Genomic DNA, 24,291 nt, shown 5'->3' with positions numbered 1-24,291 from the left:
AAGAATTCTATCTAGTGACTAGCTATTTTTTTTAACTTTACCCACTGATTATAATTGAAAGAGATTTTGAAAAGTTTCCATTATAAACATTTGGTGAATTTTCCTCAAGTTCTAACCAACTATATCAAAATAGAATTTGTTTCACAAGGGGATTGGGGAAAGAAGGAATCCCACAGCATTTCTTTTTAATAACTGTTCAGCTACAAAATTTTATTGGTATCTTCTTATGTTCCCTCTAGAGGATGTAATGCACAAAAGCATTGCCACGGAACATATAAAATTACAAACGAAATTTATTGTAAAAAGTAGAATGTCTTCTAGACTGTGTGTCAGTATTTATTTCATTCATAAACCCAAACTGTGGTATAATATATTCATTGTCAGCAAGGTTCATATGTGTAAATTGCCATCCAATGTTAATTTGACTGATATAAGACAGATATTGAAAAGACAATTTAAATTTACTCTTCCAAACATAAACTGTTCCACAAAAGCACTGTTAAAAACTCCTTCAAGTTTTTTTTGTTTGTTTTTGTTGTTGTTGTTTTTGTTGATTTGTTTTTTGTTTTTCTGGGGGTGAGTGGGTTGTGCTTGACATTGACGGTTAACTACATAATTTGGTCGTGTCATAATCCACTGTGTTTGGCAATTTGGCATTAAACGCCTGCAGGGCAGATTGGATCCTCACCACTTCACTAGTGGACAGTTTGAGTCTATGACGAAGCAAGCAAGAGAACAGATCTAGAAGACGCTGACCGGGTGGGGAGAGTTTATTTACACGGTCTCTTATCTCCAGGAGCTGCAGAAGCGCCGAGTCCTGGGATCCCTGAGTATAGGGGTAGTCCAGCTGTAGGATCAGGTCCCGGATTGCCTCTGGGTCAAAGTGCATGCTGTAACCAAACACTTGGATATTGTTGATCTTCATGTAGCCCAGGTTCCGAGAAGGGTCAATGAACTCCAGGGGCTCATAATACAAGCTCTCATTACCATTGGGACCGATGGACTTGATGCGACTCCTCAGGTAGATATGGACTGTCTCAAAAAAGGTCTTCCATTTGTTCCCCAAGGTAAGTGTCCAGTTGTAACACTGCAGTGGGAGGTCCAGCTTAGTCCGCTCCCAGTCCGGAAAGCTGTTTTCATTCACAGGCATGAACCAGCTCTCTGAGTGGCTGCCCCCAAAGGGATTGACATACACCGCCAACACTGGCTCCAAGGTGCTGTTTTTAGTCAAGCAAATCTGTAAGGAAAGCCCCAGGATCATGTGCACCAGGCTCGACTTGTACTTGTTGCTCTTCAAGGTCAACAGCATCCTCTTCCTCCAGGAGGGGTCAAACCAGCTGTTGAGGCGCATGTCGTTGCTGATGAAAATGGCGTGGACTTCGATTCGCCTATCGGCTTTCTGCAGCAGGTATTTCATCTCCAGGTCTTGCAGGTCGGTCTCAAAGCCGATGTAGTGGTCAGTGGACTCGGCCACTTCGGGTTTGCACACGCCCTGGCTCAGCATGTAGCCTGTATTACAGGTGCCACAGCGAGTGCGGTTGTCAGGGGCGCAGGACAGGCAGGCAGAGGCATCGCCCACCGTGCAGGGCAGGAAGGAGGTGCATACCACCTGGTCGTTCGGACAGGTGCATGAGTGCGTCTCTTCTGAAAAGCTGCCCAGGAGGCCGTTCTCGTTGCAGTACAGGAAAGACTGGATGCGATTGAGCCAGTAGGTTGAGGTTCTAGAAATAGAAAACAAAACGAACCGCATGAATACAAAGACTTTGGGTGCCGGAGCAGGGAGTGTGGTAAAGGCAAAGTTGGCTCTGAAAGCAGTACTGTAATTTCTGTAGTCATCTCCAGCCAGTATTTCCACCAAATAATACTCATTAAAAAGCCATTTGTAGACACATGTGCATGCCCATTTATTGGCATGCGTGAATACATATATATATATATGTATATATATATATATATATATATATATATATATATATATTCATGTATGCACACAGACATACTCCTGTATACGGATGCACATATCTCTGCCCAAAGTAGGAATATTCAAGTCATGCACTGGTGGCTCACCCCTGTAATCCAGTTTATTAAGGAGGTTGAGAAGTGAGGATCAATTTTTGATGGCAACCTGGGCAGAGAATTCTGCTAGAGGAACTTTCAAATCACAAATAAATGCTGAAATGGAAGTATGGCTCAAGAGATAAGTGTGCCAATTGTGAACAAGAAAGCCAAGCAAGGATGCCCCAGTAAAAGCATAGCCAAAAACATAAAACAAAATTAAAAATTAGACTTTCTTCATTTGAGATGGACTCAGTCATTTCTAAGCATAGAGTTTCTTATCAACATGTAAAAACATGTACACATTGTGGATGAAAAATATGTAACATAAGCTAAATTTTATTCTTACAAGCTGTTCAAGAAAATAGTTGAAAATACCTCCTAAACCTCACAAGCTATTTTAGTAATAATTCAATATGTTAGTTTAATAGATTTGATTTTCAACATCAACAACTTCTCTTATCATGTTGATCATGATGCATTTTAAGCTTCTGACTTTGCTTTTAAAATAAATCAAAGTCCTTGACTTGTTGATTTTTTTTACCATAATAATGAGTAAATAATGATGGGCAAGTTCTAAGCTAAAACCACACTATTCAAGTTGATTTTTACACAATCTCTATGAACAATTAAACAATTCCATGGATTCCATGGCCTACAGATGTCTTTCTTGTACAAAGTGGAAAAAAGTAAATTATTTTATGCTGAGTTTTTCAGAAAATCAAATCAAATTCTACATTAGGCATATAGAATGCCATGAAATATAAGTTTAGAAGTAATTAAAAAAGTATTTTTAGTATCCTTATGTATTTTGGTGTTAATATTTAGTGCATTGGGAATATGTGTGGAGAATATTTGTTTAGGCAGTGATATGTATGAACTTGTCAGAATACTCTTTTCCCAAGCTCTGGCATTAGAATCAGTCTTCAATGAAGCAATGCTGAGGTTGTTTTGGTTAAAGGAGTGGCCCTGTCCCAATTATTAAGGAGTGTATGTACAGTTGTATCCCTCTCTTTCACTGTCCTGTCCTGGAGATAGCATGTTACGGGTGATGTACTTGTCATGTACTTGTCAACCTCCAGAAATATAGATCCACAAAAACATTAGATTTATAATACATATAAATCTGGTCCATTATAAGTCAAAAAGGCCAGACTCCAGAGGCTCATGCCTGTTATCTTTGTTAATCCTGAGGCTGAAACCTGAAAGATTGAGGTTCAAAGTCAACTAGAGAAGAAACATTCATGATACTCTATCTTCTAATTAATCACCCAAAATGTCAAACTGGCAGCATAGTTCCAGTGAGAGAGCCATGAGTAAACAAATTCTGAGGTTCACAAACCCTGCGCTCAAGCTCCAGTACTGGCATTAAAAATAAAAGTAAAAGCTAAAAATACTTTTTCCCTCCCCAATACTTCCTTTCTTTTCCTGCTACTTCCTCTCCTTAATGTCTGTTTCCTTCCTTCTTTCCTTCCAATCCTTTTCTTCCTCTCATCTCTACTTTTTTTGCTTCTTTTTGAGCTCTATTTATGTCCATCTAATATAAAATATAAACTACATAACCCATGTAGTTCAAAAATTATATTCTCTTTCCTGAAACCAAGGCATAAATTCTCAGTCACCTCATTTCTCACTGTAAGCTCTAATCATGTTTTGAAATCATAAGGAAGGACAGAACAAATATGAAATAAATAGACCTAAGGCTAAAACCAGAGTACAAAAAACTAGGACACTGTCAGAAGAATCATTTAGATACTTTAAAGACAATTGTTTTCCAGTGTTTAGTCTTTTTTTCTTCTATATTCCTGCAGTTACATTAAAAAATGACTATATTTTGACTTGTTGGGTTCAACACAATATAAATTAACTCATATTACTTTTCCTAATATGTCAGCATTAATAACTCAGCCTACATCCAAAGCCTTGGTAAGTGATAAAGAAAAACATAGCACATAGATTATCTTGCTTTACTTTGTACTTCACACTTTCTTCCAACCCTTTGACTATTTTATTGTACATCAAAGGATAGAAATGTATTTTTCAAAGGAAAATCAATTCAATAGTCAGTTTCTTGCATATACTTAATAAAATATGGCTGCAATTTGCTGTCAAAACTTGGTACTAAGCAAGATTTTGGTATGTATAAGAGATATTTCATTTAATTCAGGAGTTAACAAATAATTCTTTCCCTAAGTAAATTTTAGGTCATTACCATATTTTGTAACTTTAGTAATAGTTAGGAGAAATATTTTAGAAATTCCAAGTTAGGTCATATGTTACTTTCATTTTTTGTTTCCTTTTTACTGTGTTCTTTCAGCTGTTTCTCTTTCTCTGTTTCTCTCTCTCTTCTCTCTCTTTCTATATGCATATATAAGTATATATATATGCTTATATATTTATATATATATATAATTATTTCTCTATATGTATTTGTCTGTCTGTCTATCTTTCTATTTATCTGCTTTCTATCTAATCTTTAAGTAGTATTTATTCATCCATTCACTTGTATGATTCTCCATGGATTTAAGACCTTCTCTTCTTTGGATACATGTCATCAGGGTGTCAACAGAGCACTTGATTGGGAGTCTTTGATTTCAAGGAAGACTGTACCTTGTGAAATGACACAAGTTCTTGTCTTCTTTTACTTTTAACAATACCTTTAAACTTGAAACAAGTAATGTTTCCATCTTTAATTCTGTATGACAGTGGAGAACTGATTTTTCTTTCTGCGTTTTGATATTTTTTTCTGTTACTTCACTTTTATTATATTCTTGACAGGTTGAAAAATAATGTAACACATGTTATGTTAGCTTATAGCCACAATAACAAGGTGCTTAGCACAAGCTAACTTGAAGAAGCAAAGATGCTTTTTTGTTCTCAGTTTTAGAAATCAAAAGTGCTGTCTGCAAGCACAAACTCTGATAAAAGCCCTGAAACAAAAGCATCATAACTCAACTCAAGAAACAGAGAGCTGGAATTATTATACAATACTTGAGAAAACTAGGTAATATCCCATTAGAAACTAACTCATTACTTTCTAGATCACAAAGATCCAATGAGATCTCACATTCATTTCCATTATCCTGGGAATCACACTTTCAACACATAGCTCTTGAGAGATATGAAAAGTATACCTACAAGTCAGCAGATATAAACTTTACCTTTTCTGATCACATACATGGCAGCTAGTCATAATAACATAAATCTAGACTGGAGACAGAGCTCAACAGTGAGAGTATTTGCTTTGTAAACAGACCAAACTGTTAAAAAAAAAAAGGATATAGCAGTAACCAGTGTTGTATTTATATGTATTAGGAGCTCTGTGACTACTAAGGTTTTTCAATTTACTTGCACTGAGAGGTCTGTGGCTACTAAAATTTTCAAAATGTACTAGAGAAACATTGAGCATACATACAAACATAAACCCAACATGAAATTCCAGCCTAATAAATTCTATTGTGAATCCCAAATTCAGCAAACATCTGATGTTATAGAACAACACTTTATCTTCTTTCTCAAAACAAATTCCTCAAAGAAACGTAATATATTTAACCACATTTCCATTGAAAATTCTATATAAGTATTAACATCTGAGCAATATATCTATTAAACATCAGAATAAAGACAAGCCCCAAAAGAAAAAGAAATATTTTTAGAAATGTGTATTGAATGTTTCATTCCAGAGGAATGTAAAGAAAAAGGAACTTAGCTAGTGACTTCATGCTATAGCAGGAAAACATTAGATGTAATATATTGTTTTACCTGTAATGTAGTCTTTCAAAAAAATAGTGATACTGACTTAACGCTGTTTTTGGAGAACCACACTGTCACGTTTAGAACTTCTTTCATTTACCTCATTGGAAAACAAAAATAAAATGCGTAGTAGTTTTTTATGCGTAGTTTTTTTTAATTAAAACACAATTCTCAGGTAAAATGCTTTAGAGTACCCATGCATAAAAAGTGAATGTAATTTTTTTGCCAGTCCTGTGACTTGAACTCAGGGTTTGAGCACTGTCCTTGAACTTTCTCAAGGCTAAGGCTCTACCACTTGAACCACAGCACCACTTCTGTCTTTTTTCTATTTATGTGGTACCCAGGAATCGAACCTGGGTCTTCATGCATACTAGGCATGCACTCTTACCACTAGGCCAAACTCCTGGCCCCTGTAAATTTTTATTCCCATAATTATTTGCTAGTATCCTTTTTTCTATTAGTATTCTTATCATTTTAAAAGTCAGTATAGGTAATCAAAGAGCAGTGTTAAGTGTCTTCATTTTAACTGTTTCTCTGGAAGAATAATTTTGTTTTATTTAACAATTCAGGCATTTTTTCATGATATCATATGAGCTCTGATATTGCACCTGTATCAAAATGAATACCACACTCATACCACATTGAGATTGGGTTCAAAAGTACACATATGATCTCCTTGTGGTAGTAACAATACCTCCCAAAGTCACTCCTCCCATACATAAAAAAAATCAACTTTATAGTATATTCTAGATGCTAGGTGATCTTACTGGAGCGTAAATACACATATTGATACAAAAACAATTGCCTCATCCTGTGGTTAAATCCTTTCTGAGAACAAATAATCTTATTTCTAAGGTCCCCTAAACCCACCTTCTAATCCTTTATTGCTTTCCAAATCTAAGCGACATGGCACCGGATTTTTAAACTTAAACAATATAATTTCATAGTGTTTTGGAAGTTTAGGATCATTCTTTTGAATCATTCTTTTCATTTTAGCTTTCATAGATTCGTTCTTCTGAGACCTTATTACTTTAAAATAAATATAAATTTTAGGGATTAACCTCCCAGAGCCATTTAGACAATCATAAGCTGATTATTAGCTTAGGCACAAACAGATAAAACCAAGTAATATCCTGTCACTCTCCCTATTCTGCTGGGGACATTTCATCCCTAGCAAAGTTGCTCTGGGGGCTCCTTTCCACACTCTTGACACTCAATAGTTACACTCTTGGAGATGATTTCACATGCTGAGAAAGAAAATTGTACTTTCAAGATATTTAAAAGTGAAATTTCACACACAGACACACAGACACACACACAGACACACACACATGCACGACAACGAGAGGAGGAGAGAGACAGGGAGAGAAAGATTCATTAAATATATAGACTTTGAATTTAGTGTTTATAATGCAGCTTTACAAGGGGAAAATGAGTAAGTGTGGTCAGCAGTTGAAGGTGTTGATTTTAGTTCGAAGACAACATGAATGAGGGAACATTTTATTGAACTTTTTCTGAAGTGCTATGTATTATTGCAAGCAAGTACCATTTCATTCTGCCTCATAACTCTACATAGGATGCAAGGATGTTTTTGTTTTTTTTCCTAAGAACATGAGTTGTAAAACATTGAAGTTACTCTAACTGGCCTTGTATCATAAGCTGCTGAATGCAAGAGCAGAAAGTACATTTTGTTTGCAACGTCTCGTTAAAAACTCATACAACTCAGATTATTTGCTAACCCATTCAACTCAATATACAGGCTTAAATAAATATCTCATATATTGTTGTCAAGTCATTTTATTTTTTCTTTTATTTTCTTTTTAGATATTGATGATAGGACTCAGGCATTGTAGTTGCTAGGCAAGCACTTTGCCACTGAGCTTATCCCCAATTCTTATGTATTTCTTCTTGGTGCTACATTTGATATTCATATAACTCAAAAAAATCAACCTATAATTTTCCTCACTTATGACATCAAATATGAAAGAAATAGGTCAATATTAAGAGTGAGGAAATAGGCTGCAAAAAGATAAATAAAATGATTTATTATGTACAAATATAAAATTACTATAAAATGAATTACAATTTGGATTGACTTATGACTTTTACCTAAATATGTTTTCCACAATATCCTATTAAATATTAAGATAAGGCTTAAATGTATTAAAATGTATATATTCAGGCTGTTAAAAAGATGGTCAATATATTTGAGGAATATTAACACAAGCACAATTGTTTGTCAGTATTTATGTTTCAGGCATCTCTGATATGCTTTATAGTATCCTAGGTTTTGCCCAATATGTTACATATTGCCTTAGATCATTAATAATGTATCATTCCTACTTCTCATCCATTACACATGTAACATCTACTTGGGTGTATATCCTCATTTTACTTTCACTGTTTCTAAATCTATATAGTATGATTCAACTCAATTATTACATTATTCTTTTATAAAGATTTTCAACATCTATGTTTTAGGGATACAAACTGGAACATATAAGTACAACAATTTAAGGTGCTGAAATATACCATTTATAAAAAGTGATTTTACAAGGATATATTCAGCAATGAAAAAATACATTAATGACAAAAATGTCAATATATGAAAGTCAGGGTGATATCATTTATATGAACAGAAACGAAATCTTGTAACATTAAGAATGCTGTCCACACTCCAAAACTAATCTCCAAAGAAAACAACCCATTAAAAATTGAATCAATCCAAAACTAATCTCCAAAGTAACAACCATCCCATTAAAAGATGGGCCAAAGACTTAAAGAGAGTCTTATCTGAAGAAGAAATAAAAATGGCGTATAGACACATGAGGAAATGCTCGACATCTCTGATCACAAAAGAAATCAAAACGACTCTAAGATCCCACCTCACTCCAGTTAGAATGGCCATGATCAAGAAATCTAATAACAACAGATGCTGGCAGGGATGTGGCCAGGAGGGATCACTACTACACTGTTGGTAGGAGTGCAAACTCGTTCAACCACTATGGAAGGCAGTATGAGAGTTCCTAAAAAGACTAAACATAGAACTACCCTATGACCCAGCAATTCCACTCCTTGGCATTTACCCAATCGTCCAGAAACAGGACATAATAAAGCCACTAGCACAATAATGTTCATTGCAGCACTATTTACCATAGCAAAAATATGGAACCAACCCAGATGTCCCTCAGTTGATGAGTGGATCAACAAGATGTGGTATTTATACACAATGGAATTCTATGCTGCAGTCAGAAAGAACGACATTGGCCCATTTGTAAGGAAATGAAAAGACTTGGAAAAAAATCATATTAAGTGAAGTAAGCCAGAACGTAGGCTCAATTGTTTCTCTCATTTGTCATAATCAGTAGAAACCTTGGGCTCTCCTAACAGAGATTTACAATAGAACAAAACCTGATACATAAGGTCAGATAGTATGATGCTAAATGAGAAGACCTCTAGGATATAGAAACAAAAGCCATATAATGAGTGATTGTTGTACTTAATGTACTATGTTATCATCATCTCTTTTGACCTCCCCTTGGTCATCTCATATTTTTTGCAGTATTTCACCTTGTTATCTGATGTATTGTATATATGCTTGATTGTTTATTTGAAATTGGATAGGGAAGGGTGGGAAACAACATGAGCGGTGAAGCGGGGGGGGGGGGGGAGGGAAATAGGGACCAGGACATGAGAAAGGGTATCAATGTAGGTGAAATAATGTACCTTCTGTCTGGTGAATATAATGTAACCCTTCTACTAATTACAATAAAAATATATGGGAAAAAATAATGCTGTCCATATTAATGGATTCTAGAACTTGTGTTAGTAAGATAAGCAATTGGGAGAGCCTGAATTTAAACGCCAGTAATATCAAAATAACAATGAAAAAATCAAAAGCAAAAATAGTGTAATAGTACAATACAAATATGTAACAGTATCATGTTAATAAAAATGTTCACTGGAAGCCTGGAGACAGTGTGGTATGTAACTGTAATCCTAGTTAATCAGGAGACTGAGATATGAGAATCCTGCTTCAAAACCAAGTCAGTCAGGAAAGTCTAATCTTCAATAGACTACTTAGAGAAAGCTACAAATGTCACTGTGACTCAAGTATTAAAGTGCTATCCTTGAGCACAAGGAGGCTCAGGGACAGCACCCAGGCCCTGAGTTCAAGCCCCAGAACTTACAACAAAAATAGTTAATTAGGCAGCATTTTTCATTTAGTTCATCCCTAAACATTTTCACTGCCCTTAAGAGAATTGCAAATACATATTACAAATGCATGAGCAATATTTGTGCATAGCACATAGAATATGAAATTCAGAGTCAGATTCTTAGCAGTGTTATTTAGATTTATTGACCTATAGACATATGAAATGAGTTCTTGGTATTGAAAAGGTGATATAACCACATGTCATAACAATTATCAAGAAGCAGAATTTATGTTATTCCTGGTACTCTCTCATGTTTAGATTTCTCAAAATTATGTTTAGGCTGCAAGAAGCTTCATAAATGGCATTGCATTGTCACATAGTGTAGCCCAATTCGAAGAGAGCATTTATTTATTTATTTGTAGTGGGGCGTAATCTCTGTGCCTGGATGCTGTCCCTGAGCTCTTCAGCTCAAGGTTACTGCCCTACCCCTGGAGCCACAGCCCCATTTCCAGTTTTCTATTTATTAACTGGAGATAAGAGTCTCACGGACTTTAGTTCCTGGGTTGGCTTTGAACCATGAACCTCATACCTCAGCTTCCAGAGTAGCTATGATTAAAGGCTTGAGCCACTGTACCTGCCTCACATATTTATTTTGAAAATGAAAAATTTCATAAGCTCCTAAAATTTTTCAAGGAATGAAGTGTAGGCACTGTTAGTGATGTGATCCCATGGCTCTAAATACTATTCTGGTGCCATGGAATAAACCAAATGACCCTGGAGTCGTCTCATGACCACTCTTTCCATCGTCTTCTTCCCACTTTATAAGTTTTTCTATATATGACCTCATTTAGCATCTCATTTCAGCCTCTGTGTACAGTGGAAGAAGAACCTTACCTCTTTACAGAGGATCTCTCACATAAGATCTAAAAATTACATTACATTACAATCCATTCATACTTCTACCAGGGCCTCAAATTATGGATATATAAATTGACTTATTTTCACATCTGTTTTCTACCCTGTTACTAATAAAATAGTAGCAGGACTACTTTTAAAGAACACATATTCAACATAAATAACTTAATATGGCAATTATCTCTTTTTTCCCAATTAGAAAGGAAAATCGGGGACAAAAAGCATCTTATCTTACCCCGAAAATGATTCAAATGACATAGAAGACCTTGAAGGAAGTGCTCGGCTCAGACTTCTGAGTTGTTGGACATAATTTCCATCTTCTTCACCTTCTGGGACTCAAAGGCAGCTACACTCAACAAATCTTCATGATTTTAGTTTAAGGCCGCAATGAACTGTTTCCTCTGCTTAAAATCATTTTCTGAATATTGTATCTATTATTACATATGTCCATAAGTGATCCTGATTGAGAATGTTTTCAATAGCATGCATACCCCCTGTTGTCACCCTTTTTGATTTTTGTTCTCTTTGTATTGTATATATGTTTATCTGATTTGGGGGTTGGAAGGGGACTCTCTAATGCTGAGGCAAAGGACAAAGGCTGAACCAATGCAACAGTGATAGTCATAAAAAGCTATGTTGAAAATGAACTTTATAACTTGACAGGGAAGGGAGTCAGAGGGGTAGGAAAGTGTAGAAAATGAGGGAGGTGTAACACTTTTCAAAAAGAAATCTTCTCACAACCTTACATATGTAACTGTAACTCCTCTGTATATCACCTTTACAATAACTTTTTTTAAGCTAACAGTATATATCAGCAATGCAAAGAGATGAACATGGCAGCAGGTTCTTAGAGAATATTAGTTCAAGATAGTAGTTAGAAACTTGCACTGCAGAATCACAAAGATACATGTGTTGCTTCATGAAAGACATTTATTGATGGGTGATGAGAGTACAGAGAGGAGGAAATATTTATCTAAATGCAATAATACAGTGAACATTATTTTCATGAGTCAAGAAAGTAGGGATGAATAATACAAAAGTATTTTAGTTCCAGTATCATGAATGTGTGTGTACATATATTAATGTCAATATGTATTTGTATAGGTATTTAATGTGATTGAATATGTGCATGTAGACGCATGCAGGCATGGATGAACATAAGATGTGTATGTCGACAACAATAGTATCAATATATATGTGTACACATGAAGAAAAAACACCCTTGATACACTTTCTCTAAACTAGAAAATACATAGGTGAGACCTCTTCAGAAATTTATACTTTAATACTAATTGCTACTTTGTGCTATTTCCTCCTTGGGGAAATCTTTCTTTGACCATATTTGCTGAATTTTAAAATTTCTTTGAAAAAATTACACTATAAAGTGTTTTGTAAATTACTTAAGAAGGTTAAACATCTCTGCTAAATTGCAATCTGTACCTATTAAAAGAAGACCTAATGCTTAAAAAAAAGTTGTAAAAAAAAAAAAAAAAGAAGAAGACCTAATGCTTTAATTATCTGGTCGCATAGCTTTTTAGCCAAGGTCTGAAACTTGTGATATTTTTATCATTATGTTTCTAGCTCGTACATATGTAAGGCTCATGTGCGAGATTCTCAGTGAGGAAAAGAAAGAGGAAGGAGAGAGTGTGATGAATGACTAACTCTTCTTGTGTTTATATTTGCCAGTGAAGAAGAAGATAGAAATCGGGTGCCTATATGCCCACAAGTCATAAATTATGAGGCATCTGGTGTGTGCAATGCTGGTTGATCAGTTGAACAGATTTTAGAACAAAACTAGTAGATTCTGTGGAAAATTCCAGAATGCTGAGGATCTTCCTCCATAAATGAATGGGAAGATCTCTGGAATAAGGGTTAAAGCACTGGAGTCAAATCCCATTTTTAATCTGCCAACAATAATACCATTATATTTTCTAAATTAGAATCTGAAGTTACAGGTATATGATTTTTGATCAGCATTATTCCCACTGTCTTTCCTAGCAATTTTAGAGCCATTCAAATATTCTACTTGGAGCCATATGTGTTTGCTCACACCTGTAATCCTAGCTACTCAGGAGGCTGAGATCTGAGGATCAAAGTCCAAAGCCACCCCTGGCACTAAACACCTTGAGACTCTTATCTCCAATTAATCACTAGAAAATAGGAAGTGGGATGGTGACTCCAGGGGTAGGGTGGTAGCCTTGAGCTGAAAAGCTCAAAGACAATGGCCCATGTCCCACCAAAAAAACAAACAAAACAAAGCAAAACAACAGAAACAACAACAACAAACAGCAACAACAAAAACTCTGAGTCTACTGCTTTTGTTTCTCAAATTTCCTAACGTTCTCATGATCAATACTTTTAAGCATCCACAATATCTGCCACTCACATATACTTATTTTTTCCTTTTAACATTTTCCCATGTTGCATCTCTTCATTCATCTATATCCATGAAAAAAACTAAATATGGAGGGAATAAATCATCCCACATTGACCCCAAATCACTGAGCCTCACCTTCTTTTACCCACTAATTTGGATTATTTCTACAATTTCATCACCTGTTAATTTCTTCACTACAGAGTCCACTACCTTGAGGTAAATCATGGTGATTTAACTCAAAATGTCAACATCACTTTAATATCTTCAGTCATTAAAATTAAGCTATTAGTTATAATTAGTTTTGAATCTCTGTCCAGGATTTTTTTTTTAATTTATTTAATTTTAAAGATGACATAGAGAAGAGTTACATTTATGTAGGTCAGGTGATGAATACATTTCTTTTTCAACAGTGACACTTCTTCCCTCATTTTCTCTCACATATTTTTTCCCTCCCAAGTTCTAGAGGTCATTTTCAAAATAGTTCATAATATCACCCCTGAATAAGTTCACCCTGTGTCTCACTGTTTCTGTGCTTCCCCTTCCCCTCCCCCAAACAGATAAACTGCCACACAAAACAAAAAGCATAGGAACTCAAAAACCATGATAAAGAGTTGTGGAGAAAAAGGAACCCTACTACACTGCTGGTGGGAATGCAGACTAGTTCAGTCACTCTGGAAAGCAGTGGAGGTTTCTTAAAGAACTGAAAATAGACCTTCCCTACAATCCCGCCATACGACTTCTGGGCATCTATCCTGAACATCATGACCCAAGATATTATAAGGACACTTGCTCAGCTACGTTCATCTCTGCACTATTCACAATAGACAGGATATGGAAACAATCCAGATGCCCTACTGCAGATGAATGGATACAGAAAATGTGGTATATATACACAATGGAATTCTACATAGCCAACAGACAAGACAAAATAATGGCATTCACAGGGAAGTGGATGAATCTAGAGCGAATCGTGTTGAGTGAGACAAGTCAAGACCTAAGGGTCAAAAGGCGCATGGTATCCTTAATATGTGGCTATTAAATCCAAAGAGTACAAGAGAGAGGACTCAATAACTGCATACCCAAAGCTATGGACATGGTAATGGAAATACAAACATAACTATATAGACATAAAAACCTATGACTCTATACACATAATGTTTTATTTCATAAATATGTTTCTATGACATACAAACCTTTAGCCTAATTGTGATTAAGTTCTAAATACTAAGTCCCAGTGATTGTAGAGATTCCCTCCTTGAACACTTGTATGTTAAACTTGTCATTTAAAATACGATGTAAAAATCAACGTTAATAAATTCTTTAAAAAAATAAACAAAACATGAGATAACCAAGGGACAGCAAAAGAGATGAGAGATAACATAATACCTTAAGAACAACAATCATTCCTTATATGGCTTATGTTTCTATATCCTAGAGATCCTTTCATTTAGCGTCCTACTATATGGCCTTTTGTATCAAGGTTTTGCTCTATTGAAAATCTCTGCTAGGAGAACAGTATCTCACTTCGTTACCTGATATATTGGATATATTTGTATCTGGTTATTTGAAATTGGATAGGGAACGGGGGAAAACAAGATGAGAGGTGGGGGTGGGGGTGGGGAAATGGGGACCAAGACATGTGAAAGGGTATCAATGTATGGGAATTAATGCACCATCTATCTGGCAAATATCACGTAACCCTTCTATTAATTACAATAAAAATATATTAAAAATAAACAAAACAATCACAAAAAGCAAAATAAAAAAATCTCTTGTTCCCTTTTCTTAAAATTCGTTTCAATAAACAACTTTTTATTGATATAAAATTGTCATATGCAAATAGCTATTGAGCCCTTTTGATCCACTGTATGAATATTCATGGTCCTGATTCAGTATCTTGAAAATAGTCTACTTGCTCAGTGTCAGTATCCTAGTAAATTTCTTATTTAGTGAATCTCTATGGCTTTACCTTTTTTAGCCTTTCATGACAAGGTTAAGAGAAAGCCTATGATTACCTGTTACAATGTATGGGTCCCACTCTCTGAAGATAAAATATAATCATATGCACAATGTATAAGGTGTAGAATCCCTCCTTCTCTTCAATCTATTATTTTATTTTTTTCTATATACCTCCTGTTTTACTGTATCTCAAGATATATAAGAGCTATTATTTTCTGATTTTAAAAGATCCATAGGATATTCAAGCTTGAGAAAACTTGGCAATCTAACATAGTGTAGACTATGTAGAAATGTCTCCCAAATTCCCACATCCATCCAGCATGATTAAAACTCTTCATCTTTTTGGACTTAAGAAATAAATCACTTCTCAGAAAAATCTTATATGGCCCTCAGGAATCAATCAAGGCTCCTCTTTCTATGTAATTCATCTTATCCTTCACTCTAGTTAGTAGAGTAATTTGGGTCTATATTTACTGCAGTTTATTGTAATTATCTGCTTAGTTTGTGTTTCCCTTCAAGGGATAATGAGGTACTTCAGCACAAGATTTATGCCTACTGCAGTAGTTGGTATGAAATGGTTATTTTAAAAAGATAAAAAATAAACAAAATACCCAGAATTGTGTATTAGAAAGTGTGATGGTGGCCATGGGAGAGTGGTGCACAAATGATAAGAGAATTGAGAATGCAAGCATGATCTAGGTGATCTTCATTCATCATAACATCTCAGAAGTCTAATCCTTTCTGGCACACATTTATGTAAACATTGTCAATTGTGGATTTAAAGTCCTCTACTGGTAATAATAAGTGTAGCTAATGTAAGCCACTATATGCCATTGGCTCAGGGCTCATAAATTTTTGTTGATGGGTTTTTTGGGGGGTGATTTTTTGTATTAACTTTTTAAAAATTATTATCAGGGTGATGTACACAGGGGTTACAGGTACATTTGTAAGGTATTGAGTACATAACTTCTTGAACATTGTTACCTTTTCCCATGTTTTTCTCCTACTTTCCCTCCCACCACCCCCTCCCAATTTGCAATGTTTATTTCTGACATATTGTCTTGTGCAAATTGCTATTACAGTGCTTCATCCTTTTTCCTTTGTCTAGTCATTTTATTTATGTTATCTTATGTTTGTTCACTATTTTTTTCCATTCTAATATAAAATTTATTTTTTGAAAAAATCTACTTTCCACTTAATAAAAATGGTACTAATTAACTTCTTTAAAATTAAAAACAGGAACGGAAGATGGCATCGAGACAATATGGATGGTGCTTAGCTCTCTCTCACAAAAAGAGAGAACCAGGGAGTCCCAAGAGCCAACTACCTTAAGAAATCCACAACAACAAACTCAAAAAGCAACGGAGAAGGACTCAAACTGGAAAAGAAATCCAGATAAAGCTCACATCCAACTTTCTCAAAGAGTTTGGAATGCAAGGACCCCTCCCCCACCCCTTGCCACTGGCAAGCGGCGGCAGAGGACTCCTGGCTGGCCAGCCCTGACCACTGCAGAAATCAGCACAGGACCAGGCTAGTGGGCCACAGAAGCAGCAGAACCCAGACACGGAACCAGAACAGCAACCCAGACACGGAACACAGGTGGTAGAGGAGACCCGAAGGGAGTGAAAGACTCCCCACCACCGTGGAACACCCACAGACGGAACGCAGAGGCATGAGTAACACAGCGGGTCCCCAAACCCATCGGGAAAGCAGAGCTGGTGCCAAGCAATAGAACTTAACTCAGACCCCACCACCCCGCCCGAGAAAGACTGGTAGGAGCAGGGGGGCAAGGAATTTAGAATCCTGTCCCTTCCCTCAACAACCCCCTCCCCCAGGCAATTGACTGGAGACTGACAGGTGGGTGGCACTAAGACCCATCACCCCACCAAGGGAGGCGGAGCTGTCCCAACTCCCACCCACCCAAAGGGCTCAACTCCCAGCCCTCTGATTGGAGACTGACAGGCAGGCTACACTAAGACTCAGCACTGCACCAGGGGAGGCAGAGCTGTCCCAGCTCCCACCCACACAATAGGTTCCTCTCCCAGGCCACTGGATCTGGAGAGTGGACGGCGCTGAGTCCCTGCCTTACAACACCGGATGGGGTGTGTGGGAAAATAAGAGCCAGCATCTGTCCCCCTCAAATCTTGAGCGGGGCATCCTCCAGCTGGGAATCTTGAGCAAGACAGCACCGAGGGGACCCCCACAGTCAAAGACTCTCTGAAAAAGCAGTGGAAACACAACAGAGATCTGAAGGGCCAACCAGCAGCCAAGCTCACCTTCGGAGAATCAGAAAGGCGAAGCTCCACCCTTGGAGCCCATGTCCTCACCTGGGCCCCACCCCTGGGAACAGAGAGATCTCCTGCTGGTACTGCTGAGAGCCCCTGGAAACTCTCAAACCCTAGACCCTTGGCCGGGGCCCCCTCTGGAAGCAGCACAGGAAAACGTCTGCCCAGCACGCTCAGACTGAAACTCGCAGATCCATCCCACGGCCCACTGTGAGGCCACTGGTTGGGCTGAGAGCTAGTCATGTAGCAACACGTAAGTTTTATCTAATACTTTCCATACTTTGTACTCAAATACGCTACCTACTTACCAACTTAGGTCAGTTATCTTTACACTATACCTTTTCTTCATTACTACAATATTCTTACACTCCTACATTAATCCTCTTGTACCTCCCCTGATCTCTCTCATACTATTTTTCTATCTCTGGTCTTCTGTTCATCTTTCAACCCTTATAATGCATGAATCTACACTTGATGGCTGCTGAGCAATACCGTATACCTAGGTGTTCAATTATACTCTAGGTTCAGAGGGACGTAAATACAACAGAGAGTGGATTGAGAGGACTATTGGTTTAGTCATGAATCACTTATCAGTGGTTGTATTAGACTGGTTGTAAGTGCACAAAAAAAAGAGTGATAACACCAATCAACAATTGTGAACATCTAGTGTCTGCCATCTAAAGAGCTCTAGGTTGGTCATATCTGAAAAACTATAATTGTGTTTAGTATTAATCTTGCTCCCATTTTCAAATGGGCAGAACAAGAAACTCAAGAAAAATGTCAAATCAATGAATAGCTTCTCCCACCCAACATAAACAGGCAATGGAGCAGTCAATGGCAAATCTAGAGGAGAGTCTTCCAAGTGCTATACAAATGTAATTGATAAACATCATTAATGAAAAGTGTGAAAACATAAAGAAAGAGATAAGGGAGGAAGCCATAGCTAAACAAGAGGAAACGATAAACAAGGTGATATGTGAAAAAGGAGAAGCCATAAAGGAGGTCATAACAAAGGCTTTTCAAAGAAAGATGAATGAATTCATAGAATCCTCAAACAAAAACGTGACCGAACTCCAGCAAATGTCCAAAGAGAATCAAGCTGCTGAGCTAACCACTCAAATGGAAATCAAGGAGCTAAAGAAATCCATACATGATCTAAAGGAAGAGATGCAAGGCATCAAAAATGAGCAATTAAAAGCAAGGGAGATGAAGAATAAAGTAGAAAACTTTGATAGCAGGTTAGACAATGCAGAAGAAAGAATTTCCGGGTTTGAAGATGATTTCGTTGTTATAGAGAAAGAACAGAAAATGAGACAATTCAAATCCAGGAAATATGAGAAAATGCTACAGGAGGTCCAAGATACAATTAAGAAACCTAATTTAAGGCTAATTGGTATTGAGGAGGGTCTGAAGAAAGAGGTCAATGGTATTGGAAATATACTTCAGGGAATCATCTCAGAGAATTTCCCAAATATCCAGAAGGACAGGCCCATCCAGATACAAGAAGCTTTTAGAACCCCAAACAGACCTGACCAGAAAAGAACATCCCACGGCCACATTGTAATCTGAAGTGGATCAATAGAAACCAAAGAAAGTATCCTAAAGGCAGCCAGAGAAAAGGGATCAATAACCTATAAAGGCAAACCAATAAGACTAACCCCAGATTTCTCAGCAGAGACCATGCAAGCAAGAAGAGATTTGAAGGATATATGTCATGTCCTTAAGTCAAATAACTACCAACCAAGAATACTGTACCCAGCTAAGCTCTCATTCATAACTGAGGGAACAATAAAAACATTCCATTCTAGGGAAAAGCTGCAACAATATGTCGCAACAAAACCAACACTACAGAGAATTCTCAAAGATGTTCTATACATAGAAAACCAAAATAAATGCAATATAGGGAAAAAAATGGCACCTAAACCGCATACCATCTAAGGACCACAAGAACTGTCAAGACACAGGCCCTAATAAAAGCTTTTAAAAATGGTAGGAACTAATAAATATCTCTCAATCCTAACTCTCAATATCAATGGACTTAACTCTCCAATTAAACGGCATAGGCTGTCTAGTTGGATGAAAAAGCAAGATCCATTATTCTGCTGTCTTCAAGAGACACATCTTACCCAAAAAAACAAACGTTTTTTTGAAAGTGAGAGGTTGGAATAAACTCTATCAAGCTAACGGCGCCCATAAACAGGCTGGAGTTGCCATCCTCATATCAGATAAAATAGACTTCAAACTAAAATTAGTAAGAAAAGACAAAGAAGGTTACTACATACTAGGAAAGGGATCTTTCCTCCAGGAAGACATAACGATCCTAAATATTTACACACCGAATCCTGGAGCTCCAAACTTCATCAAGCAAACTTTACTTTCACTGAAACCATATATAGATTGAAACACAGTAATTGTTGGTGACTTTAACACACCACTCTCACCTATGGACAGATCAACAAGGCAAAAACTCAACAGAGAAACCTTAGAACTGAACAACTATATAGACCAACTAGATCTAACAGACATCTGCAGAATATTCCACCCAGCAACAACACAATATACATTTTTCTCAGCAGCACATGGAACATTTTCCAAAATAGATCACATCTTAGGCCATAAAACAAACCTGGACAGATTCAGAAACACTGAAATTATTCCCTGCACGCTCTCAGACCAGAAAGGCATCAAATTGGATCTGAACACACATCTCCACCAAAGAAAACCCTGTAACTCATGGAGACTGAACAACACATTGTTGAATCACCAATGGGTCATCGAAGAGATCAGAACAGAAATCCAAGAGTTCATGAAATTTAACAATAAGGAGCACACAAAATACCAGCTCCTTTGGGACACAGCAAAGGCAATAGTCAGAGTAAAATTTATTGTGCTGAGTGCCTACAACAACAAGTTGGAAAAATCGCAAACCATCAAGTTAATGTCTCACCTTAAGCTCCTGGAGAAAGAGCAACAAACCAAACTTAATCCCACTAGAAGGAAGCAAATTATTCAAATCAAAGCAGAATTAAATGAATTGGATCCAAAAAAACTATAGAAAGAATCAACAAAACAAGGAGTTGGTTCTTTGAAAGAATTAACAAAATTGACAAACCCTTAGCAAATCTTATGAAAAAAAGAAGAGAGCATACCGACATAAACAAAATCGCAGACGAAAATGGTAACATCACGACAGAAATTACCAAGATCCAGAATATCATGAGGGAATACTTCTCAAACTTTTACGCCAACAAATTTGAGAATCCAGAAGAAATGGATGAATTCCTAGCCAATATTAACATACCAACAATGAATCAAAAAGAACTAACCCAATTAAACAGGCATATTTCAAGCTCTGAAATAGAAATGGCAATAAGAGAACTTCCACCTAAGAAAAGCCCAGGGCCAGATGGATTCACAGCTGAACTCTATAAGGTCTTCAAAGTACAGCTCACACCAATACTACTCAATCTCTTCAACGAAATTGAAAATGAAAGTTCTTTACCAAACTCATTCTATGAAGGCAATATAACCCTCATCCCCAAACCAGACAGAGATTCATCAAAGAAAGAGAACTAAATCCCATTTCTTTGATGAATATTGATGGAAAACTTCTCAGTAAAATACTGGCCAACCATCTTCAACAACTCATCCAAAAAAAATCATACACTATGATCAAACAGGATTCATCACAGGGAGACAAAGCTGTTTCAACATACGCAAATCAATTAATATAATTGAACACATCAACCGGAGGGAGGAAAAAAAATCACATGATTGTCTCAATAGATGCGGAAAAGGCATTTGACAAGATCGAACACCCTTTGTGCTAAAAGCTCTGGAGAAACTAGGAAATCCATGGAACATTTATCAATATAATAAAGGTAAGGTATGACAAACCCACAGCTAGCATTGTACTTAAAGGTGAAAAGCTGAAGCCATTCCCTCTAAAATCAGGAATGAGACAAGGATTCCCACTCTCTCCACTTCTCCTTAACATAGTTTTAGAATTCCTAGCCAGAGCAATAAGGCAAGAAGCAAGCATAATGGGGATCCAAATAGGGAAAGAGGAAGTAAAACTTTCAGTCTTTGCAGATGACATCATTCTGTTTTTAAAGAATCCTATAGACTCCACTCCCAAGTTCCTTTAGCTAATTCAAAACTTTGGAAATGTATCAGGGTATAAAATTAACCCTCAAAAATCAACTGCCTTCCACTACGTCAATAGTGAGAGGAATGAGGCAACAATCAGAAAAGCAACTCCTTTTGCAATAGCCTCAAAGAAAATAAAGTACCTAGGAATTAACTTAATTAAGAATGTAAAAGACCTTTTGGATGAAAATTTTAAAACCCTGAAAAAGGAAATTAAAGCAGAACTGAGGAAATGGAAAAACCTCCCATGCTCCTGGATTGGAAGAATCAACATTGTGAAAATGAAAATCTTGCCAAAGGTTGTCTACAAATTCAACGCAATACCCATCAATATCCCAATGTCATTCTTTAAAGAAATAGAAGAGGCAATCCAAAATTTCATATGGAATAATAAAAGACCCCGTATAGCAAAAGCACTTCTTAGCAGAAAGAACAGCACCGCAGGAATTTCAGTTCCAAACTTTAGACTCTATTAAAGAGATATAATTATCAAAACACCTTGGTACTTGCACAAGAACAGGCCTGAAGACCAATGGAATAGAAGTGAGGACCCAGATATAAAACCACAGACCTATAGCTACCTAATCTTTGACAAGGGAGCCAAAAAAATAGACTGGAAGAAAGACAGCCTTTCAACAAGTTGTGCTGGCAGAACTGGTTAAGCACCAGCAGAAAACTAAAGTTGGATCCTTGTTTGTCAGCCTGCACTAGAATTAACTCCAAATGGATCAGAGACCTGCAGGTAAAAGCTGACACACTGAAAACTTTACAATAAGGAATAGGAGATACACTAGACCTCCTTGGCACAGGTCGAAACTTTCTTAATAAGGACCAAGAATCACAACAAATCAGAGAATGGCTGGATAAGTTAGACTGCATTAAACTGCAGAGCTTTTGTATGGCAAAGTACATAGCTAGTATATTAATTAGGAAGCCTACAGAGTGAGAGAAGATCTTCTCCAACCAAACAACGGACAAAGGCCTCATATCTAAAATATATCAAGAGCTCAAACAATTAAATCACTCCAAAACTAATCTCCAAAGTAACAACCATCCCATTAAAAGATGGGCCAAAGACTTAAAGAGAGTCTTCTCTGAAGAAGAAACAAAAATGGCCTATAGACACATGAAGAAATGCTCAACATCTGTGGTCATAAAAGAAATTAAATCAAAACAACTCTGATTCCACCTCACTCCAGTTAGAATGGCCATGATCAAGAAAACGTATAACAACAGATGGTGGAGGGGATGTGGCCAGGAGGGATCCCTGGTGGGAGTGCAAACTTGTTCAACCACTATGGAAAGCAGTATGGCAGTTCCTCAAAAGACTAAACATAGAGCTCCCCTATGACCCAGCAATTCCACTACTTGACATTTACCCAACCATCCAGAAACTAGGGCATACTAAATCCACTACCACAACAATGTTCATTGCAGCATTATTCACCATAGCAAAAATATGGAACCAACCTAGATATCCCTCAGTTGATGAGTGGATCAACAAGTTGTGGTATTTGTACACAATGGAATTCTATGCTGCTGTCAGAATAAACGACATTGTCCCATTAGTTAGGAAATGGAAAGTCTTAGAAAAAATCATATTAAGTGAAGTTAGCCAGACTCAAAGGAACTTAGGCTCAATGGTTCCCCTCATTTGTCATAATCAGTATAAACCTTGGGCTCTGCTAGCAGAGATCTGCAATAGAGCAAAACCTTGATACATAAGGCCATATAGTATGAAGCTAATTGAAAAGACTTCCAGGATATTGAAACAAAAGCCATACAATGAACGATTGTTGTTCTTAAGGTACTATGTTATCTCTCATCTCTTTTGCTTTCCCTTGGTTATCTCATATTGTTACAGTATCTCACTTTGTTATCTGATATATTGGATTTATTTGTATTTGGTTTTTTGAAATTGGATAGTGAAGTGGGGAAAACCAAGATGGGGGGGGGGAGGTGGAGGGGCGGTAATGGGGACTAAGACATGTGAAAGGATATAAATATATGTGAATTAATGCATCTTCTATCTGGCAAATATCATGTAACCCTTTTATTAATTACAATAAAAAATTTAAAAAATTAATAAAATTAAAATCAACTTTTCTATTGATATAATACATTGGCCATTTATTAAGTTGTGTGTGTGTGTGTGTTGTGTGTGTGCATATGTGTGTATATGTGTGTGTGTTTTAAACCGTGATCTGTAGGTTTCAGCCTTCCAGTCACCAGGATTACTTGCATGAGCCACTGCCAGCAAGGTTACTACTCATTATCTTTGGTAATTAAATTATTCTTTGGAGAACAAAGGAGGGTAGAGGACATACAATATATGAATAATTGTCACAATTCTAACATAAAAAAAAAGCACCCAACATAACTGAAATTCCAGTTCTAACAGGAATGGTCTAGCTTTAGGAAATCATATTCCTTGCAACTATTGATTATAATAGTCTTTCTGGACATTATTAATCATATCTAAAATATTTACACACCAGAATCTGAAGCATCTTCTATATTCAGAACCATCAAAATATTCTTATTCAAATGTTAAAGTCTTCTAGAAACACCCTTTCAATAATATCCAAAAATTGTGTTATTTATCTATTTATTTTTACTTATTTTTTAATTTTTTGCCAGT

General features: G+C 36.6%; 1 protein-coding gene across 2 annotated transcripts in view; it reads right to left on the bottom strand.

The window, feature by feature from the left end:
* Positions 1-275: 275 nt before the first annotated feature.
* Brinp3 (BMP/retinoic acid inducible neural specific 3) overlaps positions 276-24,291 on the bottom strand; it is a 357,146-nt gene continuing 333,130 nt past the window's right edge. For both annotated transcript variants that reach the window (XM_090340206.1, XM_090340205.1), the window contains exon 8: positions 276-1,721. In XM_090340206.1, the coding sequence (XP_090196332.1) occupies positions 605-1,721 (1,117 nt within the window). In that variant the 3' untranslated portion in view covers positions 276-604. The remainder of the gene's footprint in view (positions 1,722-24,291) is intronic.

The sequence above is a fragment of the Megascapheus bottae genome, chromosome 10 (assembly GCF_031878675.1).
Source record: "Megascapheus bottae isolate mThoBot1 chromosome 10, mThoBot2.hap1, whole genome shotgun sequence".
Classification (NCBI taxonomy): domain Eukaryota; kingdom Metazoa; phylum Chordata; class Mammalia; order Rodentia; family Geomyidae; genus Megascapheus; species Megascapheus bottae.
Note: the sequence above shows the minus strand (reverse complement) of the source record. Positions and strands in the feature narration are given on the sequence as shown.